The following is a 15,446-nucleotide window of genomic DNA, read 5'->3' as shown; positions in this document are numbered from 1 at the left end:
TAACATCGCATATAATATATAACAAACGGGGTGGCTCGCGAGGTATAATTGTAGGCGATATACATGAGAAACTCAACGATCGTTAACCATAAAGACTCTCTGCGTTTACGAGGAAACCTTCTGTTAGAGAAAACATGACCGTTTCAACAGCTTCTGTACAATACACACACAATACGCGTAACGTGAATATCGTATAAATCGTACGACGCGACTTGTTCATTGTCTCTCGCCGTTAATCACGATTTAAAGTACGCACGGTCGTGACATTGTGCTTTCAATGTGCGTCTTTGCAACGACATCGACGGACGCCGCGATCCGGACTTTTCATCCCCCAAATCGGTGATGAAAAATCCTCGAAATACTTGCTTCGAACTTCAACCATAATTTCAATTCTCATTGAAACTAAGAAATTTCAAGTCTCCTCCATTCTACGAGAACTTAATGCGATAAATCGTTTTACGGTCTGTCATTTCAGCAACTCATTGCAATGGTAAAACGTAATCGCAGCGATCGTAAAGGATAACCTGCATCGTGTATTTCTTTTTCTTTCGTTCATCGTTTCAACGATTAGAAGGAGAATGGAGTAGACAAATCGAACTTGATGGTTCGTGTGAACATTGCCACGACTCGTCGATATCTTCGATCGTGATGATTTAATTTGATCAAACACGAGCCCTGCTAGGTTACATCAATAGCAACGGTAATTCGCACGATTAATATCAAAATTATCTGACGTCTACGCTCTATGTATACCATTATTCTCGATTAACCAATCGCGTATTCGATGGGACACTGATCTTATCGTTAAACTCATCCGCCCATTTCGATCTACTCGCGACGAGTCCATCCAAGGAAGACAGTCAATCGTGGGCGTAAAACCGTGTTAGAAATTTTCAGGATAATTTCGAGATCTTAAACGAAACGCGTGGCTTTTCATTTCTCCGACAACTTTCGCGGAAGTCAACAAAAATTGGAGTAATTCTAACGCTTAATTTTAATTCACTTAGACGACTATACGGCGAGTGGAGTTGAGCTTCGTTCGGTTTCAGAGGCATCGAAACTCGTCGAGAGTGCTGAGTATTTCCGTTTCGACTTTTACGACACCATCGCAAAGATTCGCGATCTCTTCGCGAGTCATTTCATTCTGTCCCAATTGTTGCATTGCAGGGCAGACAGGAAGTAATATCTCGAGGAACGTCAACAGCAAAAACGAGGAAAATTTACAGAATTTCAAGAAGCAACACTTCAAAAGACTCGAAATTTCGCCTGCGAATAACTTTGAATAAAAGAAAAGAAACAAACGATGTTGGATATGAAGCAACGTTCGCGAAACTTTGCAGAGCGAGCTTGCAATTTGCTAGAATTCAGGGAATTACTTCCCACGATAGATCTCAATGATACGATCCTGGTCCACGTACTCGAAAATGTGGGGCGCGTCCATTAAAATCCCAATGGTACCCGCAGTGGTCACCAAGAAGAATATGTAAAGCTGCAGTCGATCGATTACCATCGCCACGTACTTCCAATCCTCTCTTGTCTGCAATTCACGAAGAAATCTTCGCATAATATCAAATCTATGCAAATATACTTTTCAATCAAATTACCAAATTACAGGTACAACAACTATACTTCCAAATCCCCATGAAACACTTTACCAACGCTGTTCAACAAGAATCAACGCTGATGTAACAAAATAAAACCGTAACCAGACATCAGAATCGACGGAATCCTCACCTGTATATACAAATCCTCGTTTCTCAAGTGTTCAGCAATGAATTCGACGGCCTCTGTAGCTTTGCTCGCCTCTGGACTGAGCAACACGGAGTCAGAACTCTCTGAACCCCTTCTATCCGTCAGACCTTCGCCCCCAGCAGCGCTGGATCCACTGGTGGTATGATGAACCTTCCTATTGATCTTGCAATTCGGATGATGAAGATCGGACAGCTCCATCACCTCCATCTTCGACTTGGTCAACGAGGTTGGCAAGTGTTTGGGAAGTTCCGTGGGGCTCCCTGAATAAGTGGACGTAGGCAGCGTCACGTTTGGTATCTCCATCATCCACCTGAGACGAGTCTTCTTGGGTCTCCTCATCAGCAACGCGGTTGGCAGGTACTTGAGAAAGATCTTCCTGATCAGCTGCGGCATCCTGTGCGTCCTGGGCCCGCGGAAGTTCCAGTTGATGATGATCACAGTGACGAGAATGCTGACCGTGTTCATGATGAAGGTGAACAACAGGTACTTGGCGATCAGTGGAAGAACCAGGGACGTGGGCGGGAGGATCTTGCTGACGAGCAACAGGAACACGACCAGCGAGAGCAGGATGCTGATGCCAAGCGTCACCTTCTCGCCAGCCTCCGCTGGAAGATAGAAGACCAACACGCAGAGAAAAGAGATGAGCACAGTGGGTAGGATCAGGTTCACCGTGTAAAATAAAGTCTTGCGTCTGATGATTATGTAGAAAGTGATGTCCGTTTCAGTGGGGAAGTCGCCTTTGTAGGTGTTCAGGTAGGCTGGCACGCTGATTATGTCCCAGGTGCCGCTTTTCCAGTAGTCTGAGAGGTCGACGAAGTTCTTGTTGTTGTACAGGGCCAGGGACACCTGGTCGCCGTTGAACGTCCACGATCCGAACTTCATGATGCAGGTCTGCTGGTCGAAGGGGAAGTACGTGACGTCGATGGTGCAGGAGCTCTGGTAGATCGCTGGAGGGACCCAGAGGACGTCGCCATTGGGGTAGATCAGGACGTTGCTCTTGTATCGCACTTCGTAATTGCCATCAGCGCTGGAAATGTTTTACGCTTGAAGGATTATCGTTTTATATCTGTCGTGGATGAAGCTTTCGAGTGATTCGTTGAAATATCGTTCGAATAGTTTTTGGAATCAATTTTTTTAGGAGCACGCAGTTTATATCAGACATGAAGAAGAAAAGGAATATGAGAAGTGGGGAGATATCGAAGTGTTTCAAGCATACATGGAGCGATAATTAGTTAACCACGTACTTGTTAAACAGCACAATATCTGGTTTCCAGACTTTGTCAGGGGGCAACCTGAGAACTCCGATTCCACCGTAGTCAGCCTCGTCCCAGCGCAATTGATAATCCGACCAAATGAATCTCAACCATACGTTCGACTTCATGATCTGATTTTTCTCGTTCTGGAAGCACAGAACAACACTCATCGCCTCTGCAATCCTCGCGTGTAATCCAACAGCGATATCCGCGCATAGTATACGATAATTAATACAAAATACAGGAAAGAAATCATTGGAAAATTACTGAAAAATGATTCGAATAATACGAAGTATTGAAACTAGCAAAGAAACGACCAAGCATCAGCCCAGATCCTCACCACGTTGATCAACTGCACGAAGGCAAGGCCAAAATTCACGTGCACCTTCTCAGTCATGTTCTGCACGGGCCTGATGAGTTTGTTGTACCCCCTGAACAGATCTCGCACCAACCTCTCCTCATCCTCGGAGCAGAGACCTGAGAAACGACCACGTCAACACCAAACGAGCACCAGCGTGGGAAAAACCATCCCCTAATCGGGAACGCGGGTGCAGCAACGCCTTACCAACGCATAGAACCGTCGAGATGAGAAGGAGACGCGCGAGCCGCAAACAAAAATGCATTTTTCCACAGGTTTCAGGCGTCCCACCCATAGACAACTGTACACGCTCCGTGAACCACCGCTGCGGATCAATATGAGGACGCAGACGCTGGCCAGTAAGTGCATTTCCTTTCTTGCCGCCCGATCCACCGACGCAACCCCTCTTCCATCGTGTCGGGGTTTAATCACGCGAGCATTTCGCCACCGATCGCCACGAATTCGCGCACAGTATCTCTTCTTTTTTTCACTGTTGCGACTGATTGATTCGATGAGAAGCAGCGACGATCAGAGACGAACGAGGGCAAGAGACGAGCGAGGTTCGAACAGTTGGGGCGCGAGGGTGCGTCGCGACGCGAGAAGAACTGGCGGAAACGGGAGGGTTGTTCACGAGGGATGCGCTTCACAGATGCGTCCTAGATGCTGCTCGCGGAGCTTCCAGGTCTGCTTTATCGAGGGATTCTGGACAAGTTGGGGCTGCTGAACGAATGTACGAAGAGAGGATGGAGTTTCGATGATATCTGAAGGTTTTCTGGTGTTCGAGTTCCTCTTGGAATTTTAATTACATCAGGAAATAGATCCTGAAGAATTGGTACAGCGATTGTTTTTGATACAGAGAAGATTTGTCAGTAGAAGACGCTAGAAGCTGTTTCTTCTAATTAAATTGTTGATAGAGATTGGAAAATTAGAGGCTGATGTGATCGGAGAAACGATAAATGAAACTTGGATGCGGTTGTTGATTTTGTAATGTTTGATCGATTCGAATAGCACAGGATTGAAAGTGATTATCGACGTGCAAGCACGAGGCGCACAGCTGTACGCTACTGCACTCTGAACTCTCCTCGTGAACAGCAATATTCGCAAAAATTTTGATGAATACAGAAATTAACCGAAGCTATCCATATTTTCTTTAAATTTATGATCTTAGCAATTTAGAAAGAAATATATTAAAATTCAAACGGCATTTTAAAGAGCATCTTCCGACGCATCTTTTCATTTCACGAGCTTTAATTAAATTGATTTAAGTGCATCGATAGATAGAAGAAATATTATAATTACTTATATTGTATAAAACTTAAGTTTTATTATAATTTATTATATACTTCATTAGTATTATTCTAATTTATTGTATATTTTACTAGTTTCAGTGTTTATTGTAATTTATTGTATAGTTAATGTAGTTTATTGTAATTTATTGTATATCTCACTAGTTTTATTGCAATTTTTTGTATATCTCCCGCTTTAGAGGTAAGAGAGAGAAAGATATATAAAAAAACTATAAGAAAGAGTGAGACAGATATTACCCGCTTTACTGAAGAACCCCTGGCGCCATCTCTGTAAAAAGTGCTCAAACTGTTCGCTCAGCATTATCGACAGCAAAGTGAACTTCTCAAAGCTGTCGATAATTGTAGGCGACCAGTTTGAGCACTTTTTACAGAGATGGCGCCAGGGGTTCTTCAGTAGGGTGGATAACATCTGTCTCACTCTTTCCTATAGCTTCGCATATATCTTTCTCTTTCTTATCTCTAAAGCGGCAGATATAATTTATCTGACTTCTTCAATTGAATAGAAATTGAGAAATTTCTTTATTTAATCGACAGTACTCTTGAATTTTGTAATTAAGATGAGAAGGAGAAGCAGGGAGAAGGAAATAGAAGCGAAAACGAAATCAGGAAGGGAATAGATGTGTAATATATATTAATTTTGTTTCAGTATTCATCGATGCAATTAAATAATAGTGTAAGGTATACTTACATAAAAAATATAATAATTTCGCTAAAAATGATGAATACTGATACAAAATTAATATACAGGCTGATCCACTACTTGTGTAACAAATTTATACAGCCGATTCAGATAAATTTAGGTCTAATTTGCAGAAATGGCAGGGAAAATTGGGATTTTTGTTTTTTTTTTAAAGAAAATGTAAAAGATGTGATCGATAAATAAAGGTTTTGTACTTTAGAATGCATCGATAAATTTAATTTCACCTTATACCTTGACTGTGCTATCATCCTACAGAACTTCAATTGAACAAGAATCGTTATTCGTACACCATGTAAAGTTTCAAAGTCCTGCAAAGAGTTCAGGAAATTTTAAGTGAATCGCTAATAACTTAATTATGATACGTAGTCCTTAGCATGGTATCGTTTTCAAGAAATCACTTAATTTCTCAAAAACGATACCAAGTACCCAGGTCCACCAACGGGGAGGTGACTACGCAGGGACCCATCCCTAATTTCCCTAATCCCATCCACCCTTCCATTACATCTGTGTGTTCTTGGTACAGAAGGTACCAAGGACTGACTCTACTTGCGAATTTAAAACCGGAATCCATAATACATTCTCTTTACATAGATTTTAGAGATTGCAGTATGGACTTTAACGAAAGGGATGACTAGAAATGCCATTCTCTTGCCAGAAGTGAAATCTCTAAGATGACTCTACTCACATTTTAGAATAATTCAAGTGTTTCGCAAAAGGGAATACGATACGACAAGCTAAATTCTACTTCTCTATTGAATTATAAATGAATACTAAGAAAATTAGACTCAAACTGAGAAATGAAACTAAGTTGAAGCAAAAATAGACAAAATTCGCGACGCGACCGAAACGAACAAGTACCGATAAACCTGCGTCACATTCTCGCGAGAGCATTCTACCCGATGGTTCAGCACTAGCCATTAGGCGAACCGTACCCGACGCGAATCGCGAACAAGTTACGTGTCACGTCTTACGTCGAAACAATTGATACCACGCTCTCCCCAATGGTGAATGCGGGTACCATCAAGAATTCAGCGAGGCTTAGCAGTAGGACGCATTGCCCATCGACGAGAACGAACTTCGCAGACCGCCCCAAGTCGTCTTACAGCAGGTACGAAGACCCCTGCGACACGGGGTAGGAGCTACTCGGAACGAACCGCGATGAGCGCGTCCAATGTGCTAAGCCTATACCCAAGTCGAGTACCCAACGGGCGTACCAATCGACAAGGGCTGCGAAAACTCAATGGGCTCCGAAAACCACATCAGTTTGATTGAGTATCGACTATTTCGCTGCGTGACGATGAAAGACGAAATTTCGAGCGGATAGAAAAAAGAAGAAATGCGTGAAGCGATTTCACGCAGCAGAAAATAAGAATGCTCAAGGGAGTGTGTAACGCATTTTCATCGGTACTGACTAAACGCGAACCGATTTATCAGAGAACAATTTGTTCTACTTTGATAGACGAGCGGTAACGGATTGGGGAAGTGGCTGTTTTTCACTTCGGATAAGAAAATGTATTCCTTTACAATTTTATTAGGAAGGTGAAGAAAGGAATAGGGGAATTACATACATGTACAACAAGTAAAACAAGGAAAATAATCAATAATTAAAATCCCTCGGCGATCCAGCGGCGATCCAACGGCGATCCATCGGCGTTCCATCGGCGATCCAACGGCGAGAACCTAAACTTAACTTAATTTATACTATAACTTAACTAATAATACAATTTGCAATCCAATTGAAAGTTTCAAAGTCCTGAAAAGGACTTGGAAAATGTCAAATGCATTGCTAATGACTCAACGCTAGAACCACCCGCGATAAAAGTGTGAATTGGAGAAAATTCTTAATAGTGAATGCACAAAATGATGGTCAAATCTACAGAATAAAAGTGATTTTGATCGATTTGGTGTTTCCAGCGTTAAATCTACAATTATACTTATATCTACGCGCGTAGTCCTTAGCTTGATACCGTTTTCGAGGGACCGGTCTCTCGAAGACGCTACCAAGGGTCCAGGCCCACCCCGTGGAGGTGACTACGCAGGGACCCATCCCTATGTCCCTAGTCCCATCCACCCTCCATTACATTCAGGTGTTCTCGGTACAGAAGGTACCGAGGACTGACTCTACTTCTGAATTTCAAACAACCGGAATCCATAATACATTCTCTTTACATAGATTTTTAGAAATTGCAGTATGGACTTTACGATAGGGATATTAAGGAAAGGATATTAGGAAATTACAAAAATATACAACATTATACATAAAAATACATAAAAATACATAAAAATATATAAAAATATATAAAAATATTAATAATTAGCATCCCTCGGCGCTCCAGCGGCGATCCAACGGCGATCCATCGGCGCTCCATCGGCGATCCAACGGCGAAAACCTAAACCTAACTTAACTTAGACTCTAGCTCAACTAATTATACAAGTTACAATTCAGTACAAAGTTTACGCACTAACTCAACGTTAGAACTGCCTGCAATAAAAGTATTTTAATTTCATGCGAACAAAGTAAAATGATAATTATGCGAAAAAGTAAAAATACTCGAAAGGGAAAGCAAAGAATAGAAAATAAAAAGTGAGAAGAAAATTTAAGTTAATGGAATATTATAGAAAATTGTAAAAATTAATGTGTAAGGTCTATATAAGACAATCAGTTTAAATGCTTTGGCAGTTCTAACATCGAATTTACATCTGTACTTAAGTCTACGTGCGTAGTCCTTAGCTTGATATCGTTTTCAAGAGCGCAATCTCTCGAAGACGTTACCAAGGGCCCAGGTCCACCCCGTGGAGGTGACTACGCAGGGACCCATCCCTATGTCCCTAGTCCCATCCACCCTCCATTACATTCAGGTGTTCTTGGTACAGAAGGTACCAAGGACTGACTCTACTTTAATCATTTAAACGAACCGAAATCCATAATACATTCTCTTCACATAGATTTTAGAGATTGCAGTATGGACTTTACGATAGGAATATTAAGGAAAGGATGTTAGGTAATTACAAAAATATACAATATTATACATAAAAATATAGAAAAATATAGAAAAATATTAATAATTAACATCCCTCGGCGCTCCAGCGGCGATCCAACGGCGATCCATCGGCGATCCATCGGCGATCCAACGGCGAAAACCTAAACTTAACTTAACTTAGACTCTAGCTTAACTAACTACACAATTTACAATCCAGTACAAAGTTTATAATTAACTCAACATTAGAACTACCAGCAATAAAAGTATTTTGATTTCATGCGGCAAAGTAAAGTGATAGTTATAGGGAAAAGTGAAAATACTCGAAAGAGAAAGCGAAGAAGAGAAAATAAAAAGTGAGAAGTAAATTTATATTATAGAAAATTCTAAAAATTAATGTATAATGTCTATATATGACAATCAGTTTAAATGCTTTGGTGGTTCTAATATTGAATTTACATCAGTACTTAAGTCTACGCGCGTAGTCCTTAGCTTGATATCGTTTTCGTGAGCGCAATCTCTCGAAAACGTTACCAAGGGCCCAGGTCCACCCCGTGGAGGTGACTACGCAGGGACCCATCCCTATTTCCCTAATCCCATCCACCCTTCCATTACATCTGTGTGTTCTTGGTACAGAAGGTACCAAGGACTGACTCTACTTCTGAATTTCAAACAACCGGAATCCATAATACATTCTCTTCACATAGATCTTAGAGAATGCAGTATGGACTTTTGCGAAAGGGATGACTAGAAATGCCACTGTCTTACCCAAAGTGAAAACTCTAAAATGACTCTACTCACGTTTTGGAAAAATTCAAGTGTCTCGCAAAAGGGTCTACGATACGATACACTAAATTCTCTAATTTTATTACAAGAAAAATTGATAAGAATCTTAGTAAAGATGGAAACAAAATTAAGTTAAACTGAAGTTAATCAAAGAAAGTAACTGAACAAAATTCGCGGCGCGACCGAAACGAACAAGTACCAATAAACCTGCGTCACATATCCACGAGAGCATTCTACCCGATGGTTCGACACTAGTCACTAGGCGAACCGTACCCGACGCGAATCGCGAACAAGTTCTGCCACGTCTTACGTTGAAACAATCGAAACCACGCTCTCCCCAATGGTGAATGCGGGTACCATCAAGAATTCAGCGAGGCTTAGCAGTAGGACGCATTGCCCACCGACGAGAACGAACTTCGCAGACCGCCCCAAGTCGTCTTACAGCAGGTCCGAAGACCCCAGCGACACGGGGTAGGAGCTACTCGGAACGAACCGCGATGAGCGCGTCCAATGTGCTAAGCCTATACCCAAGTCGAGTACCCAACGGGCGTACCAATCGACAAGGGCTGCGAAAACTTAATGGGCTCCGAAAACCACATCAGTTTGATTGAGTCTCGTCTGTTTCACTGCGTGGCGATGGAAGACGGAATCTCGAACGAAGAAAGAAAAAAGAAAACTATGTGAGGCGATCTCACGTAGCAGAAAGTAAGAATGCTCAAGGGAGTATGCAACGCATTTTCATTGGTATAGACTAAACGCGAACCGATTTATAAGAGAACAATTATGTTCTGTATTAATGAACGGACGGTAATGGGTGGTAAAAGTGGCTGTTTCTCACTTTGGATAAGGTAATGTATTCCTTTACAATTTTATTGGAAAGGTGAAGAAAGGAATAGGGGAATTACATACATGTACAATAAGTAAAACAAGTAAAACAAGTAAAACAAGTAAAAAAATCAATAAATAAAATCCCTCGGCGATCCAGCGGCGATCCAACGGCGATCCATCGGCGATCCATCGGCGATCCAGCGGCGAGAATTTAAACCTAACTTAACTTATACTCTAGCTTAACTAACTATACAAGTTACAATTCAGTACAAAGTTTACGCAGTAACTCAACGTTAGAACTACCAGCAATAAAAGTATTTCAATTTCATGTGAACAAAGTAAAATGATAGTTAAATACTCGAAACGAAAAGCAAAGAATAGAAAATAAAAAGTGAGAAGAAAATTTAAGTTGATGTAATATTATAGAAAATTGTAAAAATTTATGTATATAATACTCGAAAAGGAAAGCAAAGAATAGAAAATAAATAGTGAGAAGAAAATTTAAGTTGATGTAATATTATAGAAACTTGTAAAAATTAATGTATAAGGTCTATATAAAACAATCAGTTTAAATGCTTTGGTAGTTCTAGCATTGAATTTACATCTGTACTTAAATCTACGCGCGTAGTCCTTAGCATGATATCGTTTTCGAGAGCGCAATCTCTCGAAAACGTTACCAAGGGCCCAGGCCCACCCCGTGGAGGTGACTACGCAGGGACCCATCAATGCTTTTTTGAATAGTTAAATCTTTAATTTGTTCACTCACCAATCAGCAGGCAAAAGTCGTTGTCAACACTGTCCACCATCGTCCACAATCGTCCATAATCGTCCACAATCGTCCACAATCATCCACTAGTGTCCACTATCCTTGGCTGCTCCACCATCGTCTATCACTGTCCATCACTGTCCGCTACCGTCCACTGCCATCCACCACCATCCACAATCATCCACCAGTGTCCACTATCCTTGGCTTCTCCACCATCGTCCATCACTGTCCATCACTGTCCACTACCGTCCACTGTCATCCACCACCATCCACAATCATCCACCAGTGTCCACTATCCTTGGCTTATCCACCATCATCCACCCCTGTCCACAGTGGTCCACCACCGTCCACAGTGGTCCACCACCGTCCACAATCATCCACTAGTGTCCACTATCCTTGGCTCCTCCACCATCGTCCACCCCTGTCCACAGTGGTCCACAGTCATCCACCAGTGTCCACTACCCTTGGCTTGACCACAGCTAGCCACCAGGAGCAACCATTCTCATTGTCACCCTGACCTTCTCACTCTGACGTCCAGACAGCCAAAAGGCAAATGACAGGCTCGCACTGCTTTTATACACCCGCTCCCACTGTCATCAACCCCCCACTGTCGTCAACCTCCCACTCCCTTGAAGGTGACGAGTTGTCAAAATCAATTTTCATACTATAACGACTCACAATTTATTAATTTTCATATTTTTATTGTAAATTTATTCTTTTTGCAGCTTATTGCAGTGGTGTACTTCATTTTTTATACATTTTTTACAAATTCAGTCTATATGTGCTGTAAAATAAGTACGAAAACTCCGAATCTTGCGAGGCAAAAGTGCATTTTGTGAATTATCTGTACTATACTGCATTGATAATCAAGTACTTATCTTGGGAACTCTCAGATGCAATTTAGCAGCTACGTTTTATATATTGTTAATCCATCCCTCAGGATTTAAACGAACTAATAGATTAATTTTACCCTGAAATTCCCTCTGTTCCGAATCCAATGTAAACCCATGATCGACAAAGTTGTAAAATTGCACGCTTGCAACGCTGCCATGAAACGGAATTGCGGATTTTACTCGGGAATAAATAGCAACAGGTACGAATCAAACGTGAAACGAGAAAAGTAGCTTTGCGTAATTAGAGAAGAATTGTGGGAAATAATAATTTTCATAAATTCTTTTGAGAATGAATGAAGCTTCGAAAATTATCGAATTCTATCGATATGTAGAATATTAAAAGATGCGATACTTATTTCTTCGTTGCCATTTTTGTCGTTTTAACGAGGAGCAGACTCTCGTCTCAAATAATTGTTATCCAAACAACCATTGCCTCGCGAATAATTATAAATTCCATCCAACTTAATTGCAGTTCGTCCATTACACGGAAATAATTATTCACGAAGTTCGTCATGATTTTTATAACATTAATTATTTCCAATGTTCATATGATGCGAATAAACATTACCAAACAAATTCTTACAAATTGTACTAACAAGAAATGAAGAATAGAATGATGCTTGCACGTTACACTTAAGAAACCTCAAGAATTTCGAAACTTTACAAACGTGGAGACTGTGCAATGTATAAAATCAATTTTGTTTCTGTAAACACTTTAATTTTTAACATACTTCAATTAGAACAGATGAAAATTCTATAAAATTATTACGTTGAAAAGAATCCCAGCTCTGAAACCATTTTCAATAGAACCTACCACCTATACTTTTGCTTAGAATGTCTTTTCAGACACGATTCGTTACAGAACTGCGCAGAAACAATGGAATTAAAAATAATCTCGCAGAGCATCGACTTAGAAAAAGACTCTCGAGTCAAGTTTTCAATCCGTCCCGCCTTAATTGGATTCGAAAAAACGCGGTTGCTCTACAGTCGCCCAGTGATTCAACGATCCGCAATTAGTGACGAGATAAAGCCTTGCACGGTGTTTCGCGGGTCTCAATTATTCCATACATCCTGCGCTCGCACCAACCCCTTCTAATTGACGAACCCTCTCCGCGAGGAATTAGGAATTTTATCTAGCAGAAAATTCGAAACCTGAAATTCACTCGGTTCTTGCTCGTTAACTGTTTTACGCTGGTTAATTGTCGCGAGAGACGGTGTGCTAAGACGGCTGGCGTAACGAAATTATCGAGAACCGTGAAACTTATCCGCGGTCTCACCAAAAAAAAAAAAAAAAATTGCAACAGTCAGCACACCGCTGGACCATCGAAAAACTTTCACCGTCGAATGGAATTTAATTGAAACACTCCTGAGCTATTTTTCGCTGGTTCTCGATCGAAACCCTTCGCGCTGAATTTACCTTGCGCCCCGCCACGGGTCCCTTGAAATTCCGATTTCCCTTCAGCGCGTCGAAGAAAGGAATTTCTCGTCGCCAGTCACCGTAATTCGAATCGAAATGAAACATCGTTCGCCGTTAAACATCCGACCGGCTAAATCGCGCGGATCCTTCGTGGAAGAATGGAGAGCCGGGAAATGTTCCAATCAGCTACAATTACGGCTTTCCGTTTCACGATTCTCCATTCATTGTCGATCCTTTGTGAGTGCGTAATAGGTTCGTACATTCGTGTAAAAAATGAATGGGTGCGAGGGGTGGTTCCTTTTCTCTTTTTCTCTTTCCTTTTTCTCTTAGCGCGCAGGCGTTTCCTCGTCGAACGAATGGAGAGTCTCACACCCCTTGGTCCTGACCCCCGTGCGCGTAGCAGGTAGCGGCGGCGATGGCACTGAAACTCGTTTTACGGTGAAAATCTGATACTCGAAGGAATGGGACGCGTCTCGAATTTGCAATTCGAACGTGTCTCTGTGCGCGATTTAAAAAAGAGCCCGGTGTCGCGTTGAGATTAATTAGATCGTGGCCTCTCGCTCGTTTCTTTCTCGTCTACGGCTCCCATCGCAGTGACATTTTCTCAAGTCTCGAGTTTCTATAATCCATTTGCCGGGGGAACACGCTCGCGGTTACAAAATTGGACACGCGCAGCGTCGAAGTTTGTAACTGATTGTTAACATGTTACATCTGCTACATCTGTCGGTATTAAAAGTTCACGTAGTTAGATGAGAGTTGTTTTCTGTTCAAATTCCCCGCTCGCTGTTCCATCAAAAGCATTCGACCTAAAATATCGGTTAAACAGTTTCGAGGACAGAGTAAAACTGAAACTGTTACTTTCACGGAGATACGGAACAATGGGGTGTTCCGATGTTACTTTTTCCGAACTTCTCAGCATCGATACAATCAGAAATAAACGACGAACCCTTTATAACCTCTTCAAATAATTCTTCAAATTCACCTCGTCCTTTAAAATTTCGCAAAAGTAATTTCCAGCTGATAACTCGCCCCCAAAAAAAAGAGTAGAAAGAAACCCCTGAAGATTTAAAATTTCAATTAAAACTTCCTTTGTGTCCCCCGGCAACAGTCTCTCGCTTTTTGTTTAATTGGAATATTAGAATTGGCATCAGAGGCCGCGTATCTGGGCCAAGGCAATATCAAAGGTGAAATCTCGAGCTCGTTAACGTTTAAGCCCTTTGTCTAATTGAATATCGTTTACCTATCGATCGACGAGCGGTAGGTAGCTCGCGGTGTTCGATTAATTGCAAAGCCTGCGATGTCACCGACGCGTTAAACAAGTCTGGTCCTTGGCAATATATTCCATCGTAGGACGACGGTCCGCCAACTGAATTGTCTCGCAAAAGAGAAGCCAAAATTAAACGTAACAGAAACAAGCGTAGCGTGGTATTTTCGCAGAGAACCGTGCGTGTCGTCCAGACAAATTTGTTTTCACAGCGAGGAAATTCCTGCGGCGATACCTTCCCGTCCTCGCGCGTAATTATCAGTTAATTTGCATAGACATCCCCTTTCTGCTTGGACCAACGCTCGTTGGCATGCCATCGCCGTCTGAGCTGATATCAGCGGTTTTCGACCGATTCGCGTAAGACTCGAACACCGGCGCACGCTAATCTTGAATAGAAATTGTCTGTCGAAATTGTTCGCCCCCCAGCCCCGTCCTGTAATAAAGGCGTGTTCCCATCCGGGTGAATTCCATTACGCGCGCGCACCACTGCGTACGACCACCGCAGACGTGGCTTCGCCACCGCGAAATCACGAGAGTTGTCTCAAGATCCATCTGGCAATAATCTGGATATTATGCTGGCGAAATGCGGGCGCGGTTACGCAGCCACCCCCGTTGTTTCGTCGCGCAACCCTCTCGAGCAGCGCGCTTCGCGTTACCTCTAAAAAGACAGTGCAAAATCGTATAGAAAAGTCCGTGCGATTGTTTCATTGGAATCTCATCGTGATCCATGTTATTTCAGTGGATGCATCGATCTACATTTGAGCATTTTTACGTGAACATCCACATTACGTTGCTTAATCAGTTATATCACATCGTGTGACAGGCAGAGACAATATTTTGTTAGTCGTTCTACTCGGTTTTTTATTATAGTGGTATATAACTCGGGATGGTAGTTGAAATTAATGGCCACGTGAAACGTACTTTATACACGCATTTGCATACTCTGTGGGTATTGCCCCTTTCGGAATTTCAATTTATGGCCTCGCGGAGGAAAGAAGCGGAGGGGGTGGCACGCGGGACAGTTTAATCGAAGTTACACACGGACTGTACATTTTTATTCAAACATCGTCGCTAATACGATAGTTAAACAGCTGCCACGCGTTTATGTCTCGCGCGTGATTCTTCCAACTGAAGTTAAATAGTT

At 41.9% G+C, this 15,446-nt stretch overlaps 2 protein-coding genes across 2 annotated transcripts in view; both read right to left on the bottom strand.

The window, feature by feature from the left end:
* The window catches only part of Gcn2 (eukaryotic translation initiation factor 2 alpha kinase Gcn2), a 215,173-nt gene that overhangs the window by 186,335 nt on the left and 13,392 nt on the right, over positions 1-15,446 (bottom strand). The window lies entirely within an intron of this gene.
* On the bottom strand, positions 1,343-3,834 carry Nachrbeta1 (nicotinic acetylcholine receptor beta1). Its single transcript, XM_076894057.1, has 5 exons — positions 3,571-3,834; positions 3,346-3,482; positions 2,997-3,151; positions 1,735-2,779; positions 1,343-1,537 (listed from the first exon to the last, which is right to left on the bottom strand). Exons 1-5 carry the CDS (start codon positions 3,656-3,658, stop codon positions 1,373-1,375), a joined length of 1,590 nt encoding a protein of 529 aa, XP_076750172.1. The 5' UTR covers positions 3,659-3,834; the 3' UTR covers positions 1,343-1,372.

The sequence above is a fragment of the Xylocopa sonorina genome, chromosome 4 (assembly GCF_050948175.1).
Source record: "Xylocopa sonorina isolate GNS202 chromosome 4, iyXylSono1_principal, whole genome shotgun sequence".
NCBI classification, from domain to species: Eukaryota; Metazoa; Arthropoda; class Insecta; order Hymenoptera; family Apidae; genus Xylocopa; species Xylocopa sonorina.
The sequence above is the reverse complement of the archived record's forward strand: the minus strand, read 5'-3'. Positions and strand labels throughout refer to the sequence as shown.